We start from the raw sequence: 23,523 nt of genomic DNA, 5'->3' as shown, positions 1-23,523 counted from the left end.
GTTTAGTACTTGAATCCTATCCCTTACATGCTGTGCTGTCATTAGACTTCTTGACTTTCCCTCTCATCACATGATTGTTTTAATTAAACTTGTGCTAGACACACAAAATGAGTTGAATCAAAGTTTTGTAAGCCTGCATCTGGTAATTTAAAATACATTTAATCTTAAATTACGTTTAATTTAGAAATCCTGATGCCTGTGTTCCCCCAAATGATTACTCCTTTTGCTAATAAAAAATGCACTGTAAACTTACGTGGTATTGTGTGATTACCACTGCTTGTTTTACTGGGCAGACAATTGCAGTATGAACTCCACTTTTTGGTAATATTTAAAGAAAAGTGTCTGCAATTCAGATTATTGCTGAGAACTGATGTCACTGGGGCCAAGCAATATAGTTCTCTCCTGCTTCATCTCAGCGATATGAAATAAAAGCAATAATTCCTGTTCCTGATGCCAAAGTAGTGACCGTGTCAGTGCTTGATAGTTTGTCGTAGAGAACTGGAGAGCTAGATTGCTGCTGTTATAAACCCAGAGAAAATTACAGGCGTTTTATGTCCATATTAAATTCTAAGTATATGGTTTTCAAAACCAGAGGTTTTTCATGAAATTATCATTAAACAGTTACACAGATTATCTTTTAGAACATCTCTCATCCCTCTTCAATAGCCATTGTTAATGCTAAATGCTATTCTTATAAATAAACAAATGTCTAATTTATTTTGGCTGAGCTCTGTCTTATTCACAGCATGAATTCCTGTGGGTTGCCTTTATACTGTTTAAGAAATGCATTGTATGTTATCTGTTTTTAAGTTTAGCATTGAGTTGCCCGCTTGTTCTTATATTATTACAAAGGACAAATAGTGCAGTATTGCCATTCTTCATACTTTTAAATTATTTTGTGCACCTGTACCAGATAGTTTTCTTTTCTGGGACCAAGTATCAGAGGGGTAGTCATGTTAAACTGTATCCACAAAAACAATGAGGTGTCCAGTGGCACCTTAAAGACTAACAGATTTGTTTGGGCATAAGTTTTCGTGGGTAAAAAACCCACTTCTTCAGATGTATGAAGTGAAAATTACAGATACAGGCATAAATATATATTGGCACATGAAGAGCAGGGAGTTACCTTACAAGTGGAGAACCAGTGCTGAAGGCCAATTCAGTCAGGGTGGATGTGGTCCACTCCCAATAATGGATGAGGAAGTATCAATACCAAGAGAGGGAAAAAGGCTTTTGTAGTGAGCCAGCCACTCCCAATCGCCATTCAAGCCCAAATTGATGGTGTTAAATTGGCAAAATAATTGTAGCTTTGCAGTTTCTCTTTGAAGAAGTTTCTTTTCTGGTGTGACAGCTCTTGCTTTCCTGTTTCCTTGTTGTCATAATCTAGTCAAGCAACTAATGAAGACACGGGGCAGAGCTGTGGGGGGAAGTCTGAAAGAAAACTAGTGTCAGATTGATATGATGGCTCATCTTAAAGCTATGCATTCAAGGCGCAGCTCAGTCCTGAACCAGAACAGAAAATGTCCAAGAAAGACTAATATTTTCTTCTTAAGAGATCTGTGTGAGTAGAGGGCAAACAGATTAAGACTTAATAGTGCATTTATCTCACTGCTTAGCCTGGCTCAGCAAGAGCATTTTGCTGATCATTTTGTCCAGTTTATCCAGGCTTCCCCTATAGGCAGCCTAGAATTTTTTTCCAGATACCTACCCCATACAAATTAATTAGACCCTTATTCACACTAATACTGTAGCAGTGCAACACTCTAATTCTAGAAAGTCTTTAAGCATTGCAAATATTACATATAGAATCATAGGAATGTAGGGCTATCCAGTCCCCTGTGCTGAGGCAGGACCACTTCTAGACCATCCCTGACAGATTTGTGTAATCTGTTCCTTAAAAGCCTACAATGATGGGGATTCCACAGTCTACCTGGGAAGCTGGTTCCAGTGCTTAATTATCTTTATGGTGAGAAAGCTTTTCCTAATATTTGACCTAAATCTTGCTTACAGCAGATTATTATTTTTTTTTTTTTGGTCCTGCCTTCAGTGGACATTGAGCAAAGTTGGTCACAGTTCTCTTAGTCTTCAAACATGTAAAGATAATCAGATTCCCACACCCCATCATTCTTCTTTCTTCAAGACGAAACATACCCATATTTTTAAACCATTCCTTATATATCATGTTTTTTAAGCCTTTTATTGTTTTTGTTCTCTGGACTCTGTCCAGATTGTCCATATATTTCTTAGTGTGCCACCCAAAACTTTACTCCATCTGAGTCTTCACCAATACCGAGTAGAGCAGGACAGTTATCTCTCTTGTCTTACATATGCCACTCCTGTAAATACACCCCAGACTGTTAGACTTTTTTGCTACGGGGAGTGCATATTTTTTGTCCAGTATTAGGGAAGGAATTGGTAAATATGTGGGAACCCAGTGGGGTCTATATGGAGGAAGCCAAGCTAATTTCTAGCACCATTTTATAGCCAATGTCCAGTGCAAGTTCTTGTTATGGAACGGGGATGGTGATCATATAAAATGAATAGGAATGGGATTTAGAGGAAAGCCTCATTTATGGAAGCTAGGAAAGAAGGGTTCAGGGCTGCTGATGTCTGGTACAGTGGGGAACCAATCCCCTTTCTTTTCCGCCCCCTTTGCACTTACATGAGGGGAGGATGGCAGCCTTCCCCTGCTCCCCAGTAGCGTGAACGATTAAGGAAACAATAACTTGCACTGTACAATTAATTGGTGGATACTCCAAGATATTTTAGGTGAATAAAGTTGCAGCCTAATTAAACCACATCCATTGTCTTCTGTCTTTCTTTGGGCATGGCTGGACAAAGGTGCAGCTCTGTATACTGCAACAGAGTTGTGCTCAATAAAGTCAACGATGAAATTCCTATCACTGTCTCCTTACATTTGTCCGTGTATGCACTCAGTAATCAAAGTAGAGTGGAATGTAGGACTTGTAAACCACCAACTTCTTTTTGCATGCTTGTTTTTAATCTAAGGGATAGGTCAAGGGTTGAGAGTTGATAAATTATTTGCCTGGATAGTGGAAAATTCTTGCTGCTAGTCTCTCTCGCTCTCTCTCTCACACACACACACACTCTCACACACACACGTTATTTGTGTAGCTTCCATTGTCTGTTCCTAATAGCAAAGTATGAATGCCGGGCTATCCTTTTGTTTTTTTTTAATTAATAATGATGCCTTCAAAGCAGGAGTGACACTGTAAAAAGGGTTTGAGAAAGCTTTCTGTATTTCTATGGATCTTTATTTTCTGGGCAATTTCTAGTTTTGAGATTATTTTTTAGCAATTCCAAAGTAATTAATCATCCACCACTGATAGGTACCCAAATCCTTTTGAGAGAAAGTGGGCAGGTTCGGGAGAAGGTTGTTTTTGGTGTTTTAGCATTGAAGAAAAGACAATTCACTTGGAAAAAATATATACGTATGCTTAAGTGGACAGTTAGGAGTGTTCTAAAAATAAGTTTGTTGAGATAGCGGACGCTGAAAAACAAGCTGTAATTAAATATCATTATGTCTTTTGCTGTTAGGAACAGACAATGGAAGTGCTGCAGATGATTTTTTGGGGGGAGAGTGTCAAGAACATACCACTATCCAGACAAATAATTTATCATTTCTTAACCCTTTTAGCTACTCCTGAAATTAAAAACAAGTACACAAAAAACATTGATAATTTATAGTGACTACGTGAGTGGTGTCACACTGATTTCACTTCATGAAATCGGAAGACTTATCCATAATTTTTTAAAAAAAGTGTTAGAATTTAAATGTTTCTTGTTTATAATGTGGAAAATAGTTCAAACACTAGGTAAAAAGAAATTGAATTTAAAGGTGACTTTAAAAAAATTATTTCAAGTAATTATATATTGCGTCTCTTAAGGTAAAGGATATCAGTCCTTAAAATATTAAGCAAGTTTGTGTGTAGGCAAGGCCTTATTCTTGTCTCCTTCTGTCCTAGGGCTTGTCTTCACTGTGTCAGTGCACACCAGTTGAGTGTAAATTCTAGTCCGCACCAGTGTGTTTCACGCTAACTGGCCTTTGTGACCCTGCAGGACTTGACACCCAACTGCTGTTTGCTGACACACTGTGAAGACAAGGCCTTAGAGTTTGCAATTCTAAGGTGCTTAAAACCTTTATTTCCCATTGATTTCGGTGGTGCCCAGCACTTCTGAAAAGTAGACCCCTTGTTCAGGTTCCTATAAATGGCGTTAAATGTCAGGAGTGCGGCATACTTTTGAAAATTGTGGCCATTTTTTCACTTGCTGGAATGCTTTTTAAATATCTACTAAGTTTAAACCAAATCCTCCATTAGGATCACCCATTGACTGAAAATGAATATTTGAAGTCTGAGTAGTCATTAACTTGAAGAATGAATATTTTGCTTTTTATTTCAGGTTGAACCCCAGGATATATTGGAAAACTGCTTTTGGTTAAAAGTTAGAGAGGATAAATTTGAAAATCCAGATCTGTTTGCAAAACTGGCGCTTACCTTTGGTACACAGATGAAAGGTAAATATACTTGTTCCTTAATTTGAAGCACTCATATGTGTGACTTGGTTTTAATTAATCTCTGTAGTATAAGAAAATATTTTCAATGGAAAAAAATAGTACTGCAATTCATTTTATAGATAGAAAATGTTAAAGAGTCAGGTTATAGGCTGTTACCACAGTAACATAAAATAAATATTTAAAACGTACATTTTATTAGTTATGTAGAGCATGGATTGCTTTACTGCATTATTCTTGGAGTTAATTTTTTTTTTTTGCATTTAGAAACATTACAATGTACACAGTGTTCTTTGAGGGGGTCAAAAAACATGTGGATAAGCGGGATCCAGTGGACATTGTGTACTTAGATTTCCAGAAAGCCTTTGACCCTCACCAAAGGCTCTTACATAAATTAAGTTGTCATGGGGTAAGAGGGAAGATCCTTTTGTGGATTGAGAACTGGTTAAAAGACAGGGAACAAAGGGTAGGAATAAATGGTAAATTTTCAGAATGAAGAGGGTAATTAATGGTGTAATTAATTGGTCAGTCCTAGGACCAATCCTATTCAACTTATTCATAAGTGATCTGGAGAAAGGGGTAAACAGTGAGGTGGCAAAGTTTTCAGATGATACTAAACTGCTCAAGATAGTCAAGACCAAAGCAGACTGTGAAGAACTTCAAAAAGATCTCACAAAACGAAGTGATTGGCAACAAAATGGCAAATGAAATTTAATGTGGATAAATGTAAAGTAATGCACATTGGAAAAAATAACCCCAACTATACATACAATATGATTGGGCTAATTTAGCTACAACTAATCAGGAGAAAGTTCTTGGAGTCATTGTGGATCGTTCTCTGAAGATGTCCACGCAGTGTGCAGCGGCTGTCAAAAAAGCAAGCGGGAAGTTAGGAATCATTTAAAAAGGGATAGAGAATAAGACTGAGAATATCTTATTGCCCTTTTATAAATCCATGGTACGCCCACATCTTGAGTACAGATGTGGTCCCCTCATCTCAACAAAGATATACTGGCATTAGAAAAGGTTCAGAAAAGAGCAACTAAAATGATTAGGGGTTTGGAAGGGGTCCCATATAAGGAGAGATAAAAGAGGCTAGGACTTTTCAGCTTGGAAAAGAGGAGACTAAGGGGGGGATATGATAGAGGTATATAAAATCATGAGTGATGTGGAGAAAGTGAATAAGGAAAAGTTATTTACTTGTTCCGCTAATATAAGAACTAGGGGACACCAAATGAAATTAATGGGCAGCAGGTTTAAACAAATAAAAGGAAGTTCTTCTTCACTCAGTGCACAGTCAACCTGTGAAACTCCTTGCCTGAGGAGGTTGTGAAGGCTAGGACTATAACAGGGTTTAAAAGAGAACTGGATAAATTCATGGAGGTCAAGTCCATTAATGGCTATTAGCCAGGATGGGTAAGGAATGGTGTCCCTAGCCTTTGTTTGTCAGACGGTGGAGATGGGTGGCAAGAGAGAGATCACTTGATCATTACATGTTAGGTTCACTCCCTCAGGGGCACCTGTCATTGGCCACTGTCGGAAGACAGGATACTGGGCTGGATGGACCTTTGGTCTCACCCAGTATGGTCATTCTTATGTTATGTTCATTACTTACCACATGAATCGTCATCATTCATTGTTTTCAAAATTGTTATATATTTGCATTTTCTAATACATACCAATATAGAAAATGTTCTAATTGAAACAAGATGTTGTTTGTTTGTATTTTTAACTGAGAACTCACTATCCTGAAATTCTGAAAATACTGAATTCAGCTTTTTCTATTGTTGAAATTTTCATGACGTAGAATTTTAGAATAATCTGCCAACATTACAAGAACTGTAAAATTAGAGGGAAACTACAATTGTCTTATTGTAAACTATATATAGATATAGATTCACAAAAGTTAGAAAACTTGCGTCTTCGTGTAATGCCGACAGACCCTGGTTGCTGGGCTTGAACCTGGGCCTCTGGAACTAAATGCGTAAACTAAAAGCCAACTGGCTGTTAGCTAAGGCTGTAGAGCAGACTCATAATCTCTCTCTCTTCTCTTCCCCCCCCCCCCCGATGGGACAGAACACCACACCCAGAAGGTGTGATGTGCATATGTGATTTTTCTGTCTTTTGTGTATCTATTTGTCCCAGAGGTTGGTTCTATATTATTTAAACTGTTTGCATAATGTCATTGTATAATATTCAGTATTCTTCTGGATCATTTTGGAAAACAAAATGAAATGCATATATTGATTGACCATGCCAAAGAGAACAATGCACTAGAAAAGCAATTTTGTGCCAGAGATTTCCATATAGTCAAAATAAGATCGATGCAAGTGACTTTTCAATAGTTCATTTCTGCTAACATTTTGGACTACTAATTAGTTTATTTCTGAAGGATATATTTGCTTTCTCAATCTGTAATAATTTATGTCAGTGTTTCAATTTCAAAAAAATCTGAAGTATAGTTGACTGACAATTGAATGGCTTACTGTGGATGTGATTCTTTATAATGTCTTCAGCTTTTTGTGAGTTTTAAACATAATTTTTGTATGCTCTCATCTGAATCTGGACAGAAATTTCTCAAGACGGACAATTGTTCATTATTATTCATTATGAATAATCAATCACTATTTAATGCTTGGGCCATTTGTCAGTAGTTACTATGTCAGGCATTCATAAAGTGCAAGTACTGTTCAGGTATGGTTCAATAATAATTTACTTACGAGTTAATAAGGCAATTCAACAAATGATAGCACTATTTTGGACTAAGTACTAAAAGAATAAATTCATGCAGTTACAAATCCCTTTTTCCTATTTGTCAGGTAGCTACACTACATTGCAATGCAGGAGCATACAATTCTGGAAGATTAATGGAAGTCAGATAATCAAGTGTTCATAGGTCAACTGTGCAAAGTTGATTTAAAGATCAAAACAGCAATCTAGATTTATGCTTGCAAAACAGAATGTGTTTCCTGAAAGAGTGCACTTCTTTCTTTTTCTTTCTTCAGACATGCAGTTGCTCTTACTTTTCTATTTAATGCTGAGAGTTGGATTTTTTCACAATTATGCATTGTATTTTAACAATAGGGAACTTGGGTTCTGATAAAGGGGACTGGTGTGCTGCCACATGTTTCAGAAATTACTAGGGGATGGAGAGAGTTGCTTTAAAAATACTGTGTAATCTACTCTTAATTGACTTGAGTAAAAAGAGAGCCTTCTGATATCTTAACCACATTTTGAACAAGAATAACAAGAACCATTGTGTTTTGAAACATCTAAGTGCTTGTGTAGACAAAGTTAATTTGGATTAAGGTAGTGGGAGAATTTGAAGTAGAATAGCTATTCCTGAATAACTCTGTGTGTCCAATAAAAGTTCCTATCTCACCCACCATGTCCCCATGTTTGGACACTTACTACAGAATAAAGTACTTTGTGTTTGTTTGACTTTGACAGTGGATTAAGCTAAATAGTTATTCTGGAATAATTCCATGTGTAGACAATCCCTAAATAGAATAGAATACAACTGTATAATAACAGAGTAGCTCTCAAAGTGCCTTACCATACTTAAACTCAATTCCCTTTTGAAGTAGGTATTATACCCATTTTTTTCAGATAGGAAAGCAGAGTTCTGTTAGCTTTTTGTTGTGACACAGAAGCTCTGTGGCAGAGCCTAATATAGTATCTAGATCTCTTGACCCCAAATCCTATATGTTACCTGAAACTTCTCCTACATGTAAGATCTCCAGTTCTAGAATGTGTGTAGGTGTGTCTCTGTGTATATATTGATACATATGTGTAGATACACCTGGAAAAAGGAAACACGGCATTATACCTGTAGAACTGGACAGCGTATATAAAGTTCTCGGAGATAATTAGGTGAAAGGCACTAAATAAGTGCAAAATATTTAATCACCAAATGCAGGACAAACTTCTGTATTAAATGAAGGAAGTGTGTAATCATGGCCATTGTTGTGCTGTAGGTTAGGACCCTGTTTTTATTATTGTTTTAAAAAATTCTCTTGATCCTTAAAAGCTGTGAAATATGGGTAGAGAGAGTTGATCTTACTGTTTCATCATAAGACAGGGTATTTTTAACTAAGTCGAACACTAATGTAGCATGAGTGCTGATTATGAGATGGTCATTGATCATTAACAGGGAAAAAAATGATATTAACTAGTGTCAAGGTTCCTTCCCCACTCTGAACTCTAGGGTACACATGTGGGGACCTGCATGAAAGACCCCCTAAGCTTATTTTTAACAGCTTAGGTTAAAACTTCCCCAAAGTACAAACTGTTTTACGTTTTGTCCTTGGACCTTATGCTGCCACCACCAAAGTGTCTAACAAAAATAACAGGGGAAGTGCCCACTTGGAAACGTCTGCCCCCAAAATATCCCCCCAAGCACTACACCCCCTTTCCTGGGGAAGGCTTGATAAAAATCCTCACCAATTTGTACAGGTGAACACAGACCCAAACCCTTGGATCTTAAGAACAATGAAAAAGCAATCAGGTTCTTAAAAGAAGAATTTTAATTAAAGAAAAAGTAAAAGAATCACCTCTGTAAAATCAGGATGGTAAATACCTTACAGGTTAATCAGATTGAATCATAGAATATCAGGGTTGGAAGGGACCTCAGGAGGTCATCTAGTCCAACTCCCTGCTCAAAGCAGGACTAATCCCCAATTAAATCAACCCAGCCAGGGCTTTGTCAAGCCTGACCGTAAAAACTTCTAAGGAAGGAGATTCTACCACCTCCCTAGGTAACGCATTCCAGTGTTTCACCACCCTCCTAGTGAAAAAGTTTTTCCTAATATCCAACCTAAATCTCCCCCACTGCAACTTGAGACCATTACTCCTTGTCCTGTCATCTTCTACCACTGAGAATAGTCTAGAACCATCCTCTTTGGAACCACCTCTCAGGTAGTTGAAAGCAACTATCAAATCCCCCCTCATTCTTTTCTGCAGACTAAACAATCCCAGTTCCCTGAGCCTCTCCTCATAAGTCATGTGTTCCAGACCCCTAATCATTTTTGTTGCCCTTCGCTGGACACTCTCCAATTTTTCCACATGCTTTTTGTAGTGTGGGGCCCAAAACTGGACACAGTACTCCAGATGAGGCCTAACCAATGTCGAATAGAGGGGAACGATCACGTCTCTAGATCTGCTGGCAGTGCCCCTACTTATACATCCCAAAATGCCATTGGCCTTCTTGGCAACAAGGGCACACTGCTGACTCATATCCAGCCGGTATCAAGTGGAGTGCCCCAAGGGTCGGTCCCGGGGCCGGTTTTGTTCAATATCTTCATAAATGATCTGGAGGATGGTGTGGATTGCACTCGTCCACTGTCACCCCTAGGTCCTTTTCCGCAGAACTGCTGCCTAGCCATTCGGTTCCTCGTCTGTAGCGGTGCATCGGATTCTTCCGTCCTAAGTGCAGGACCCTGCACTTATCCTTGTTGAACCTCATCAGATTTCTTTTGGCCCAATCCTCCAATTTGTCTAGGTCCCTCTGTATCTTATCCCTACCTGCCACCGTATCTACCACTCCTCCTAGTTTAGTATCATCAGCAAATTTGCTGAGAGTGCAATCCACACCATCCTCCAGATCATTTATGAAGATATAGAACAAAACCGACCCCAGGACCGACCCTTGGGGCACTCCACTTGATACCGGCTGCCATCTAGACATGGAGCCATTGATCACTACCCATTGAGCCCGACAATCTAGCCAACTTTCTGCCCACCTTATAGTGCATTCATCCAGCCCATACTTCTTTAACTTGCTGACAAGAATACTGTGGGAGACCGTGTCAAAAGCTTTGCTAAAATCAAGAAACAATACATCCACTGCTTTCCTTTCATCCACAGAACCAGTAATCTCATCATAGAAGGCGATTAGATTAGTCAGGCATGACCTTCCCTTGGTGAATCCATGCTGACTGTTCCTGATCACTTTCCTCTCATGTAAGTGCTTCAGGATTGATTCCTTGAGGACCTGCTCCATGATTTTTCCGGGGACTGAGGTGAGGCTGACTGGCCTGTAGTTCCCAGGATCCTCCTTCTTTCCCTTTTTAAAGATGGGCACTACATTAGCCTTTTTCCAGTCTTCCGGGACTTCCCCCGATCGCCATGAGTTTTCAAAGATAATGGCCAATGGCTCTGCAATCACATCCGCCAATTCCTTTAGCACTCTCGGATGCAACGCATTCGGCCCCATGGACTTGTGCGCGTCCAGCTTTTCTAAATAGTCCCTAACCACTTCTTTCTCCACATAGGGCTGGTCACCTACTCCCCATGCTGTGTTGCCCAGCGCAGCAGTCTGGGAGCTGACCTTGTTCGTGAAGACAGAGGCAAAGAAAGCATTGAGAACATTAGCTTTTTCCACATCCTCTGTCACTAGGTTGCCTCCCTCATTCAGTAAGGGGCCCACGCTTTCCTTGGCTTTCTTCTTGTTGCCAACATACCTGAAGAAACCCTTCTTGTTACTCTTAACATCTCTTGCTAGCTGCAGCTCCAGGTGCTATTTGGCCCTCCAGATTTCATTCCTATGTGCCTGAGCAACATTTTTATACTCTTCCCTGGTCATTTGTCCAATCTTCCACTTCTTGTAAGCTTCTTTTTTATGTTTAAGATCCGCAAGGATTTCACTGTTAAGCCAAGCTGGTTGCTTGCCATATTTACTATTCTTTCGACACATAGGGATGGTTTGTCCCTGTAACCTCAATAGGGATTCTTTGAAATACAGCCAGCTCTCCTGGACTCCTTTTCCCCTCATTGTTATTCTCCCAGGGGATCCTGCCCATCAGTTCCCTGAGGGAGTCGAAGTCTGCTTTCCTGAAGTCCAGGGTCTATATTCTGCTGCTTACCTTTCTTCCCTGTGTCAGGATCCTGAACTCGACCAACTCATGGTTACTGCCTCCCAGATTCCCATCCACTTTTGCTTCCCCCACTAATTCTTCCCGGTTTGTGAGCAGCTGGTCAAGAAAAGCTCTCCCCCTAGTTGGCTCCTCCAGCACTTGCACCAGGAAATTGTCCCCTACATTTTCCAAAAGCTTCCTGGATTGTCTGTGCACCGCTGTAGGGCTCTCGCAGCAGATATCAGGATGATTAAAGTCGCCCATGAGAACCATGAAAACATAGGGAATCCCTCTAGGCTAAACCTTAAGTTACAAAAAGACAGAAAAACAGGAATATCCATTCCATTCAGCACAACTTATTTTATCAGCCATTTAAACAAAACAGAATCTAATGCATATCTAACTAGATTGCTTACTAACTCTTTACAGGAGTTCTGACCTGCATTCCTGCTCTGGTCCCAGCAAAAGCATCACAAAGACAGAGAGGACCCTTAGTGTCCCCCCGTCACCCCCCAAGCTTTGAAAGTATCTTGTCTCCTCATTGGTCATTTTGGTCAGGTTCCAGTGAGGTTACCTTAGCTTCTTAACCCTTTACAGGTGAAAGGGTTTATCCTCTGGCCAGGAAGGATTTAAAGGTGGTTAGTCATCCCTTTATATTTATGACAACTAGAAACCATAATAGGAATGTAGTTAAATAATTATAGTTACAATCATCAATATTAACTGCTTGAAGTAACAGCATCAAATATATAACTGTAATGACTAATACAAACTTCTAGGGTTCTCCAGGGGCTTGATGAGATGCAAAAGATACATAGTTTGTGAAAATTGGTCGGATTTAACCCTGACAAGAGATGATGTTTTCCAGTAATTGAAGAGATGAAAAGGTGTCAAGTGAGATAATCAATACATATATTCGTACATTAGTATAATTGTGCGGGTGAAATTAAGTATTGCAGAATCAAAACCGTATTACAGAATTCAAATTACAAGTTAATTGAAGTTAAGGCTGTTTTTCTACTTTTTTTTTAGACTGGCAACTATTTTTCTAGGAGAGTTAGTCATTGTATGTTGGATAATTCCAGACACAAGAAAAATATCCTAGGTGGAAAGATGAAAAAGCAAAGACTGGTTACTCCAGCTCTATTGGTAATGTAGACTTTCCCTCTTGATAATAGGAAACAATGAGATGACAGTAGCAGTGGAAAGCATGTTCATGAGTCAAGTTCTGATAGTAATGAGGAGAAAATGTCTTTGTCATCGTAATTGGCACAACATGGACAATTTCTGAATGGGACCTTTTTTACAGAGCAAATTTTTTTATTCTCACAAAACTTTATCCAGATTCTTATAAATGCAGCATGTGCTATGTACCTTGCAGTTCTCAAACCTCAGAACTCAGTTAGCCCTAGAAGGAGGCTCTCAAGTCGGTAGGACAGATTTCATAAACTAAAACAAGTGTTTAGTCTCATGTCTTCCATGTCCCTGCTCTTTTTCTGTTTGTCACTGGATCTCAGAATCATTTGTTTCTGACTAAATATTTTCCATATTTTTTCCTTTAAAATTTCTAACAGGAAAGTCTCATTAAGCTATTTTTATTTTAATATTTTGTTTTTATTAGCTAGCAAAAGTATACTTTTATTTTCTGAGACATTTTCATCATATGATGGTGATAAAAGGGAAGAAGTCTGTCTTTTAAAATAAGTTCTTCATGTGAACGTAAGATGGCATTAACAAATCATAAAGGGATTTGTACTTAATGTGCCTTGGGGAAATGTATTTCTCTATAGGCTGTTCTACTTGTTTCAGAGTAGCAGCCGTGTTAGTCTGTATCCGCAAAAAGAAAAGGAGTACTTGTGGCACTCCTTTTCTTTTTGTGTTCTACTTGTGAATCTTATGGTGAAAGAGAATGATAGCGAGAACTCCCAAGTTTTCTTGGGGAAGTGGCTTTATTTTTCCAGCCCATGGCACTGGCAGCTGGGCTCTTAGCTCTGTTTACTTCTTGAATTAGAAATTGCTTATCAGCATAAGGTAAAATAAACTGGAAATTTCTGTGTCTGTAGTGAAAGTTGGAAAATTATAGAGGGCCCTTACCAACCATGCTTAAGGAAAATCAAACAGAAAGCTGTTTTGGCACAGTCATTGGAGGTTTAATGTACTTTTTAACCTTATTCTGTGTCTCCATCCCTTTACCAGTATTGTTTTTTATGAGTTGCCACCTTCCAGTTGGAGTGACCTGAACACACTTTTTTCTTTCAGAGAGCCAAAGTGCTTTACGTGTTATCCTTTTTTTCTGTGGAAGTCTAAGAGCTAAGGTATTTGCTCCATATTTAATCTTCAATGGCTGAACAGGCTCCTCAGGGTTAGCGAAGTTGCATGGTGATCTTGACCGTCATATTCTTTCCTTACTTTAGGATTGTTCCTGTATTTTTAACCTTCAAAGTGCTTGCCTCAATGTCTCAATAATAGGTACTGAAAAATTATTTGGAGTTACACCTGAGAAACCCATTTCCAGGATCAAAATACCGGGACTTTAAGCGTTCATGTGCTTTACTGTAATGACTGTTGGATTTTTTCCAAGTGTTCCTCCCACTGCTTTTGTAGATGTGAAATTGGTCCTCTTTAGGCTTGGCTGATGAGCTAATATTTTCCCATATCTGACCATCTAAGTAAGACGGATTTGCCCAGAAGCATGGAAAATTCAAAACTCAATCTGCGGAACTCAATGAGATCAGGTAACATGTACAGAGCTCACCATTTTAACAAGTCATTAGTAGTTGCTGCATGGTGTTAGACAAGACTGCACCTTTTTTAATCTTACAGATAATAGGACAAGATGTCAATGGTAAGCATACTTTAACAGTGCTGGTAATGTTTGACAAACATCAACATTTTAATCGAGGAACAGCTTGTCTTAATATTAAACTTTAAGCAACTTGAGTGTAATGTAAATCAACCTTAATTATAGGCCAAATCATGAGGGGTAAAATTTTCAAAAGTGCCTAAGTGAGTTAGGCCCTAACTCGCATTGAAAGTCCATTAGGATTTCAGCTTACATGGAACTGAGGTGCTTTTGAAAGTTTTAACTAAAGTCTCTATTGACTTGTTACTTGGTCCTTGATCAGACACATCTCCCATTTACTTCATTAAGAGCTTTGCTTGAGTCAGGTTATTAGTGAAGACTTGAGGATTCGTCCTTTATATAAAAATTGAATTTCAGCTACATATTACTTTACCTATGCAATTGTTAGTTAATTTTTTTTCTGTAGAGTGTGTGATAAGTAACTAGTTATGGCAAACCCTAGAATACAATGTAAGAAATTACTGGGGAGTATGAAATACATTATAATGTAACTGCGGCAGTTTGGCAATGCTTAAAATAGATTATTAAAAATGAATGCTAAAGTAAATTAAAAATAATAGTGGAAATGCTACAGTCAGAAATTGTTTTTTCAATTCAAAATAAGGTGGATAGTTGTGCAGTTATACTTTGCTGTTCATAATAGGGTGCTAAAATTTGTGCAAACAGCTTTGGTTTTACAGACAGTTATTGTACTTATTAATGGTGTATTAAAGAATTAGTGTGAACTAATCTTCATAATACTCTCCTGATCATAAAAGGGTAGTACATGGAGTAGTTTGGACTTCAGAAAATCAGCCAGTTTTTTATTATTTTTTGTGAGTTGTTCTTTATATTTTCTCCCCGCTAGAGCTGGGCGGGAAACATTTTTCCACCAAGCAAAAATTGAGATTTCAAATAATTTTCTTTTCCATATCAGAATAAAACTGAGACCTTCTGAATTATTTTGTTGGAAAAAAATTGGCGGGGGGAGGAGACAATCACTTCAGTGCAGAATAATCCCACCTGGGATATTCAAGACCAAGTTTCAAATCCCTGCTCAGTCTGATTCAGACCAGGGACTTGCATCTCAGTTTCCCATATCCCAAGTGAGTGCCATAACCACCAGGCTATTTGCTATGCTGGCATGAGTCTCTTCCAATGTAAACTTAGTTGAAACTGGGAAGTTCATGACCAGTTTTAGTTTCAGTGATCTGGCATTTTCTGGAGAAAATCATTTAGTTGGAAAACTCTCAACCAACTCTATTCCACAAAGGCTTTAGTAATGTCTGCAGATGGTTTTGTTTAAATTTGTATTAGGCTTACGGTAAAAGCTAAATATAATTTACAATTTGAAAACAAATTATTTTGCCTTTTGGCTTGCTCTTTTTGGATGATATTCTGCTGATTTTAAACTTCACTTCTGAATCGGTATAGTATGGTTACCGTACACTTATTACCCAGTTCTACAGAAACTGCATAAAATAGATTTGTAGAGCATAACTCAGGAAAAGTGTCGTGGCATAAACAGTTTTTTGGAGTGCAAGTTATATTTCACAAGATGTAAGAGATTTGGCATCTAACACTGTGGAGTAGTCTTACACCATAGAAGTAGCAGTACGCAGCTGGTCCCTTAGATGGTGTTTGCAGTTGTAGATGCTCCTCCCAAAAGAACTACAAAAGAGCTCACAGAATAGGTTCAGTTCAAGACTTCTGTAAGTGTATCTGGATGTGCTGGCCATGGATGTTTGATTCAGTTTTCACCTTCTGCTTCATGTAGACAGGGTTTTATTTCAACCATTGTACAAATGCCGTGGTTGATTTTGTATGCAGCAGTGTATAGGATATCTTTTTCTGAGTAGTCATCTTCTCCTAAATAAATGTAGGTAATCAATCTGTGCTGAAGATGTCATTGGCAACATCTGTGTTTCTGGCCAGTGGCTGTAATTACACTTTTTATCTAGTTTACCTCATTCTGCATCTCTCAAGTTAAACTAGCTTGTGAATTGTATTAGTTTTATGATGAACTTTTGATATGAAGAATTGCACACCTATTTGGAATTGTGTGAATAATGGATTTTTCTGTTCACTGGCAATTCTGAAAGATTGAAACAAAATTTTGTTTTGGGTCAACTGAAAATTAATTCTTTCTAAACTTTCAGCAAACCAGTCTGAAACTTTTTGGGGGGTTTTCTGAAACATTTTGTTAGACCCTAAGCAAAACATTTCTGTTTGAATTTAAGCATTTTTTATTGTTTTAAAGAAATTTTAAAACAAAATCGCAGCTTTTTGTTTCAAAAATTATTTTTTCAGAATTTTGACTTTTTTTTTACTGAAAGATTTGGCAAAAATGACACACATTCACAGTGTTCCACTCTGCTGTCATGCTTTGTTTGCTTTTAGGAATTTTTGCCATTTTGTTCCTAAAGGATAAATTATATATACATTTTATTGTAAGATTTTCTAGTGAAAAGTCTGAGGCCATAACTTTCTCAAAATGCTGCTGATAGGGTTTCGTTCATGTGACACATGGTGAGATTGAAACATATTCAACTTCTCTCTGGAGAAGTGGGGTAAATAACCTGAGTTACTTGGAAAAACGTTATTGCATCATGTATTTGAATCTTTACATGAGTATGGGAATAAGATGTCGAAGAACATAAATATTCCTAGTTCTACTCTGACTTATCAACAAATCTCTTAACAGTTCAGCCCTCTGTATGTTGAGAATCTGTATTGTGACAATGTCAGGCACGATGACTGCAAGTGGGTAGTATTGGGTTAGCACCCACCCATGGCTAAAGGACCCTCTCCCAGTTGATGGGGAGGATCCAGTGACCCTGGGGCTCAAATAATTACGGGGGACAACAGAAAAAACAATGATAGGTGTGAAGATCAGAGGGTCAAAAGTAGGGATCCAGAAGGGATGCAAGCGGGTCCTGGAAGGCAGATTTGTTAGCCCTAGAATGTTAAAGGCCCTATAATCTGAGAAGCGGTTACCTCAGGTCAATTAGGGACACCTGAATCCAATTAATGGCTGCTTAAGACCTTTTAAAAACCCCTCCTCAGGTTGGGGGCGGAGCGGGGGGAGGAGGAGGAGACAAGCTGCTGCCAGCCTGGTGGCAGCAGAGAAATAAGCTGCTTCTTCTGCACCCCTTCCCATAGGGGAAATGGCCAAAACTGAGTGTCTGCTAGGGGAAGGACCGACACCCCAGGGAAAACAACAGGACGACAGCTTGCCCCAGTGAGGGAGTAGGAAAAGGTATCCACCTTTGTTTTGTGTTTGTGAGACTTTCCTTTTTCTTTGTTGGAGGATCACCCCTTAGGCCGGCCCTGAGGCCATCCTTGAAAATACGGCCAAATAAGCACAGGGTCAGGATGGGGAGACAAACACTGCCCAGAGTGGAGCTGATTCCCCCCCAACCCCCCCCCCCCACTCTTCCAGAGGGGGAAGTGCTAAGTCTGGTGAGACAAAGAAGTGTCTGCCACAGTATGTTGAGGACTTCTGGAGCTTCACAGAATTGACTTTTTTCTGTCTGCTTAAAGATGTGAAAACCTAACTAAGCATGTTTATTTCCTTTACTTGATTAGGTGAATTTATTGGGCCCCTGGGAAGACATTCCTGTCCTGGGGACAGGTAAAATGTTAAGGACTGTGCTCATAGTTCACAGTTAATGCGTAGGTATCTTCAGACAAACTGATAACCTGTATTTGAGACTTTCTTGACCTCTGAGTGTTCGTATTTCTATGATGCTTCAGGGCCAATATTGAAAAAGCTTCAAATTCTATCCTAGAAGACAGGCATATTGTTGCCCTTTGTCTTACTGTTAAGTTAACTGAAAAGTTGCACAGAATCAAACTAGAAGACCTGACTTGCGAATAGAACACAAGTCAACAATATGCTGTACCAGTGGTGGATTAATGATTTTGCCACCCCTAGGCCCAGAAATAATTGCCCCCCCCCCCCCCAGCTCGCCTCCGCTCCGCCTCCTCCCCTAGCACGCCGCTGGGTCCTGCTTCTCCCCGCTCCCTGACAGTGCTTGTGTGTGAAACAGGTTCGTGGAGGGGGGAAGGGAGGGAACGTGGTGCACTCAGGAGAGGAGGTAGGGCTGGGGCGGGGATTTGGGAAAGGGGACCAATAGGGACAGGGAGGGGGCAGGGAAGGGGTGGAGTTGGGGCGGGGCCGGGGGCAGAGGGTTTAAACCAGCACCGGGGGAAGCAACCTCTGGCTGCTATTATAAATTTGCCACCCTAGGCCTAGGCCTTGTTGGTCTAGGCGTTAATACGCTGCTGTGCTGGACCCAAGTCTTATCCACTGAGCCATGCTGTCTTAAAATGGGTGCTCAAAAATGGGTGTGGTTATCCTGTCCTAACCACTATCTGCCAAACATTCCTTCCAGATGACGGAATAGTCCCTAAAGTCTTGATCTTCAACTTTCTATTGCTGTCCAGGAAATAGTTGTATAAACCACTGGCAAGGTGTGTGCTAAGTCCCCTTCTAGTAGCTGGTCCACAGAAGATACCTTACTCCTCTTGGCGAAATGGTAGAGGTCTGTGCTTGGGATCTAAGGGTTCAGAGTACAAATCCTGTCGATAACCTAGCAGATCATTGATTGCATGTAATAGAATTTGTTTAGTCCTATTTGTTTAAACTGTTTAATTCATTCAGGTAGAGAACTTCCTTCAACACAGGTTTTATAGTTAAAAAGACTATTATCTGTCAATTATACCACATTATGTGACAAAACACAGGTGTTGCACACTTTGGTCTTGTGTCACACAGTTGGATTGCATGTGTGTCATGCTGCGAGATTTGAAGGAGGAAAGATATATTCATTTGCTATAGTTAGGGTGACCAGACAGCAAATGTGAAAAATCGGGACGGGGGTGGGGTGTAATAAGAGCCTATATAAGAAAAAGACCCCAAAATCGGGACATCTGGTCACCCTACCTATAGTATGTAAACTCTAATGCAAGAATGGCTCTGGGTAGGAAGTAGAAAGGTATAATGAGAGGAAGTGAAATTTGCTTGTTACATGGGATTGAAGGGAACATGGAAAAGAAATGCCAAAGTCTTCTCCCATTGTTTCAAGTAGTGTGGCCCCATCTAGAAAGCCCTCTTTCGGAATACTCTATTGGCAATAATTGCTAATGTTCATTTGGCACAGCAAGTTTTGTTTTTCTGTTCGGATGAATACTTTATCATGACTATCCTTGCATTTGCCAATTAAAGACTGTACTACTGCAGTATGCTACTGGACATTGCACTGAGTGCAGCATGCGGCAGGCCACTTAAGTGTTGGTTTCCACTAGGGGTACTTGTGCTGTGGGAGCTGCTCTGGCAACTTGTTTTGTTCTGGGTGAAGAATACAGCTCGATTTGACCTATTTAGCCGTATGTGGTTTGGATCTCTGAGTGACCTCTCTTCTCCTCATGTGATACTGCTGCGGTTGTCATTGATGTGGAGAGAAAACAAGTTTACATCTCTGCAACTGACTTAATTCTGCAAAACCAGCAACACATGCACATTTATCCTGGAGCTCACTATTTTCTACTTAATGACTATATATTGGTCCCTTCCTTAATTCTTTTAACCTTCCTTGTCTGAGCATAAGCCATCTACATTATTTCTGGATGCTGATCTCAGTACACTTTCTATAGAGCTAAACTTTTTTTATGTCACTAATTTGTCTTGAGGAGTATGTTACTGTACTCATAAGAACTGAGACTAAATTACGTATCAAGAGATCTGATAGTGACTCCACACAAATTGTGAAACGTGTAAGGTATTGCTATGACGAGTTGACTTTTTCAGCATTGGAGCATGGCAGGATTATGTTTCTGACAAGATCTGCTTATTCATACATTACGTGCAAAAATAATTCTGATGTCTGCTGGGTTGTAAAGAAGTATGCAGCGAACAAATGTGTTGAAACAAAAATAGAAATGGGTTTTATAATTGTTCTATAGCTATAGTTATGCAACCTGAAAAATCTACTTAGTACATTTTCTTGTTTAGTAGCTGTTTAAAGATATATAATAAAAGCCACATATCTGAAAAATGTTTTTTAATTTTACATGAAGCTAAATTAAATCCAACAAGTTTAAAATAAATGAGCACTTACTTTTGGTTAATTTCATGTGTGTTCACAGTACTACATGCAGTATGTTCTGTTTTATTTTCATGTAATACATGATCCAAATATCCTATATTGAAGAGGCTAGTGTGTGAATGAGTAATTTCTACAAAAAGAGTCAAATTGCAGAAGAGGTTAGTCAATTAAATTGTAACCTATTTCTGTAACTTCCTGACTATTGAGAAAATATTTCAAATGCTGTTAAAGAAGGGGGGCAAGTCTTAATATTCATAAAAGTTGCCAGGTGGAAACTGTTATATTGACCTAGTCTGGACTTGAATCAGAAACCTAGATGTGAAAGGCTTGGCCTCCTTTTCAGTCCCACACAACAGTTGCCTGTCTTGGGAGGGGGGAGGGGGTTGTTTAAATTTGTGACATTTTTTCTAAATTTATTTATTTGAAACAGACCCAAGAATAATTGGAGTTAATAAATTGTAAACAATTTGGGCCTAGTGTTGTAAGCTTAGTCATGAATAGTCTCACTGGTGTCAATAAGATTATTCATTTGAGTAGTGAAACGGTAGGATCTTTTTAATGGATTTATAAATTATAGTGGAGTAAATGTAAGGGGGTGCTGTTGTGTTTTTTCCTGTTATCGAAAGGAAATCTTTAAATTAACAAACACAGATAAATACATGAGAGAAAATTGTCATTAATCTTTTCCGTGTGATAACGTCCAACAGGTCAGAGTTAAAGAAACTCTCTGTTTTTTAAGACACATTTTCTACAAACCTAATTTTCTTACCTATATAGTTATAATAACTTGGATTATAAAAATTAAAAATAAATAAAAAGAGAACCCCATCAGTTTTTAACTTCCTGTTCTTTTTGAATGCCTTTTTCAGGTACATGTGCTTTAACATGTCACATCTCAAGTGTCTGAACAGTGGAACTGAAAATTCCTTGGGGTCCACTTAGATAGCTGTAGTAACTCACACTCTGGTTTAATACCTAAAATTGTCTATGGAAACGCATCATTTTCAGTTCTGAGGTATCTCTTCGTCTGACTGCGTGCTCTTAGTTCTGTTGGCCTCTCTACCCTTCTGGCAGAAATTTATTGGTAACTCTCATTCATCTCTGAAGACAGTCTGCCCTATTTATTATTTCTATCAATTTAAAGAGCTCAGGGTTTTGACGCTACTTCAGTCCTTGGCTCTGTGTTAAATCAGTAATTGTGTACTCAGTCAACAGATTCCGCAGTGTCCTCCAATTTAGAATTTGTTTCTTAAGCAAATTTCCATATGCACCTCAATCAAAGATGTCTTCTCTTGCAGTGGGTCCAAAACAGACTTTTTGGATAAATGCATCTGTTTCCCCCTCTGTCAATCAAAATAGAGGTTGGATGTAAAAGTATATTCTCTAAAAGGGGGAGTGTATAACAAAGAAAAAGGAGTGGACAGTGCCAACTCCAATTTCCAGTGTCGTATGGTGGTCAAGCCTACTTCATGATCAGAATTCATGAAGACAAATGTGAATGAGCGTACATTACGTAAGATACTAAAGCTACAATACAATTTAGTACCATTTCACTTACTTCTACCTTTCATACAAACTGTGTCTCAAAATGAAAGCTAATTTAACTAATAGCACATGGAGATTCTTTTAGCTAGCTCCCCGACTCATGTATTCCTCCCTGGGCCTCCCTGAAGTGTTGTTTAATAATTATATCACAATAGCACATTTTTCTTGGGAATATCTCTGAACCCTTCTGCTTCAGAAGAAGGGCCAGAATTGTCATTAAGACCTATATTCACATCTCACAATAAATCTTGGCATTTGGTTTGATACAGACATTGTAAAGTGAGGTACAGGAAGTTCTTTTGAAAGCTGGCGGGCTAGCTACTAGAAAGACACATTCTTGTCCACATAGATTTAGTGTCCAATTCCTTGTCTGATATTTTCTCTTTTGAAAAGAAAAAAAAAATCAGGACTAACTTTTACTAAGACTAAAGTCAATCTGGCAGCTTATGTTCCTCTTTGTTTATTCATCATATGTTTCTTAAAGTGTGCCTCTGTTCTGAAAAGTGCTGCTTTTGGAATCTTACTGCTGATCAAATGTGCTCTGAGTCATATCTGCTGATTTCACGGAGAACACCAACTTTATGCTACTTTTTTTTTTCCTGTTAGACCTGCAAAACTAATGCTGGTTTCAGAATGAGTTGGTTTCTATTCCTTTTGTGCTCCATCAACATAATTGTTCACTAATTTCCAACTGTAGAGCCAGTCACATCTAGCAAGACACACTGAATGCAATTTGTTTGCATAGGTGTTGCTGAAGCCATAATCTGAAGACAATGAGGTTGTACACGTATAACTGACAACATGATTAGACTTCTTGTAACTTTATTACAGGTGATCTTTTTAATGATAAATTGAGCATATTAGATCTGAAAAATAATTGAGCAAAAAGGAAATAATACAGTACTTACACTGTATAAAATGTTGATACTTAAAGTAAAAGTATGTTTAAAAAGCCTAGTTTTGGTAAATTTTCCTGTTCTGAACTCTAAACTAAACGGTGAATCTAGTACTGGCAGGGCTTCAGAAGCCTCCCTTCAATTCCTGTAATACGCCGGTAATGAATGAGATTTAGGCATAGATATTTAACTCTATGGATAACAGAGAAAGGTCTGCTGCAGTTTCCACGGTATGCATCCGATGAAGTGAGCTGTAGCTCACGAAAGCTCATGCTCAAATAAATTGGTTAGTCTCTAAGGTGCCACAAGTACTCCTTTTCTTTTTGCAAATACAGACTAACACGGCTGTTACTCTGAAACCAGAGAAAGGAGTGAGTGCTATTTCGTCTCCACCCCATTTTTTCCCCCTACAGTGTTAGCTAAATTCCTTATATTGCAGTCTACCAACGTCCCTGTCTTCTCCATAAAACCTCATTATTTACTGTGAGAAGCTAGTCTGTGTGTGTAAAATAAATATTAATGTAAAGGATACAGGACTTCCAAGAGTTTGTAGAATTTGACAAATGCAAGAGAAAACCATTTCCTTCCTGTCTTTCTCTCTCTCTCTCTCTCTCTCAGAAGTCTGAATGGATTTGACACCAGCTGGTGCTGTTGGGACAAGGTGTGTTTAAAATATAGCAAGTACCCCATTCTTGTAAGTCAGCAGCCTTACATGCTCCATGAATGTAATATTCTTTTAAAT

The 23,523-nt window shown here is 38.8% G+C and overlaps 1 protein-coding gene across 5 annotated transcripts in view; it reads left to right on the top strand.

Annotated features, from left to right (window-relative positions):
* The window catches only part of DIAPH2 (diaphanous related formin 2), an 838,844-nt gene that overhangs the window by 213,146 nt on the left and 602,175 nt on the right, over positions 1-23,523 (top strand). For all 5 annotated transcript variants that reach the window (XM_075132420.1, XM_075132419.1, XM_075132418.1 and 2 more), the window contains one exon: positions 4,423-4,537. In XM_075132420.1, coding sequence (XP_074988521.1) covers positions 4,423-4,537 — 115 coding nt within the window. The remainder of the gene's footprint in view (positions 1-4,422; positions 4,538-23,523) is intronic.

The sequence above is a fragment of the Caretta caretta genome, chromosome 9 (genome assembly GCF_965140235.1).
Source record: "Caretta caretta isolate rCarCar2 chromosome 9, rCarCar1.hap1, whole genome shotgun sequence".
Lineage (NCBI taxonomy): Eukaryota > Metazoa > Chordata > Testudines > Cheloniidae > Caretta > Caretta caretta.
Note: the sequence above shows the minus strand (reverse complement) of the source record. Positions and strands in the feature narration are given on the sequence as shown.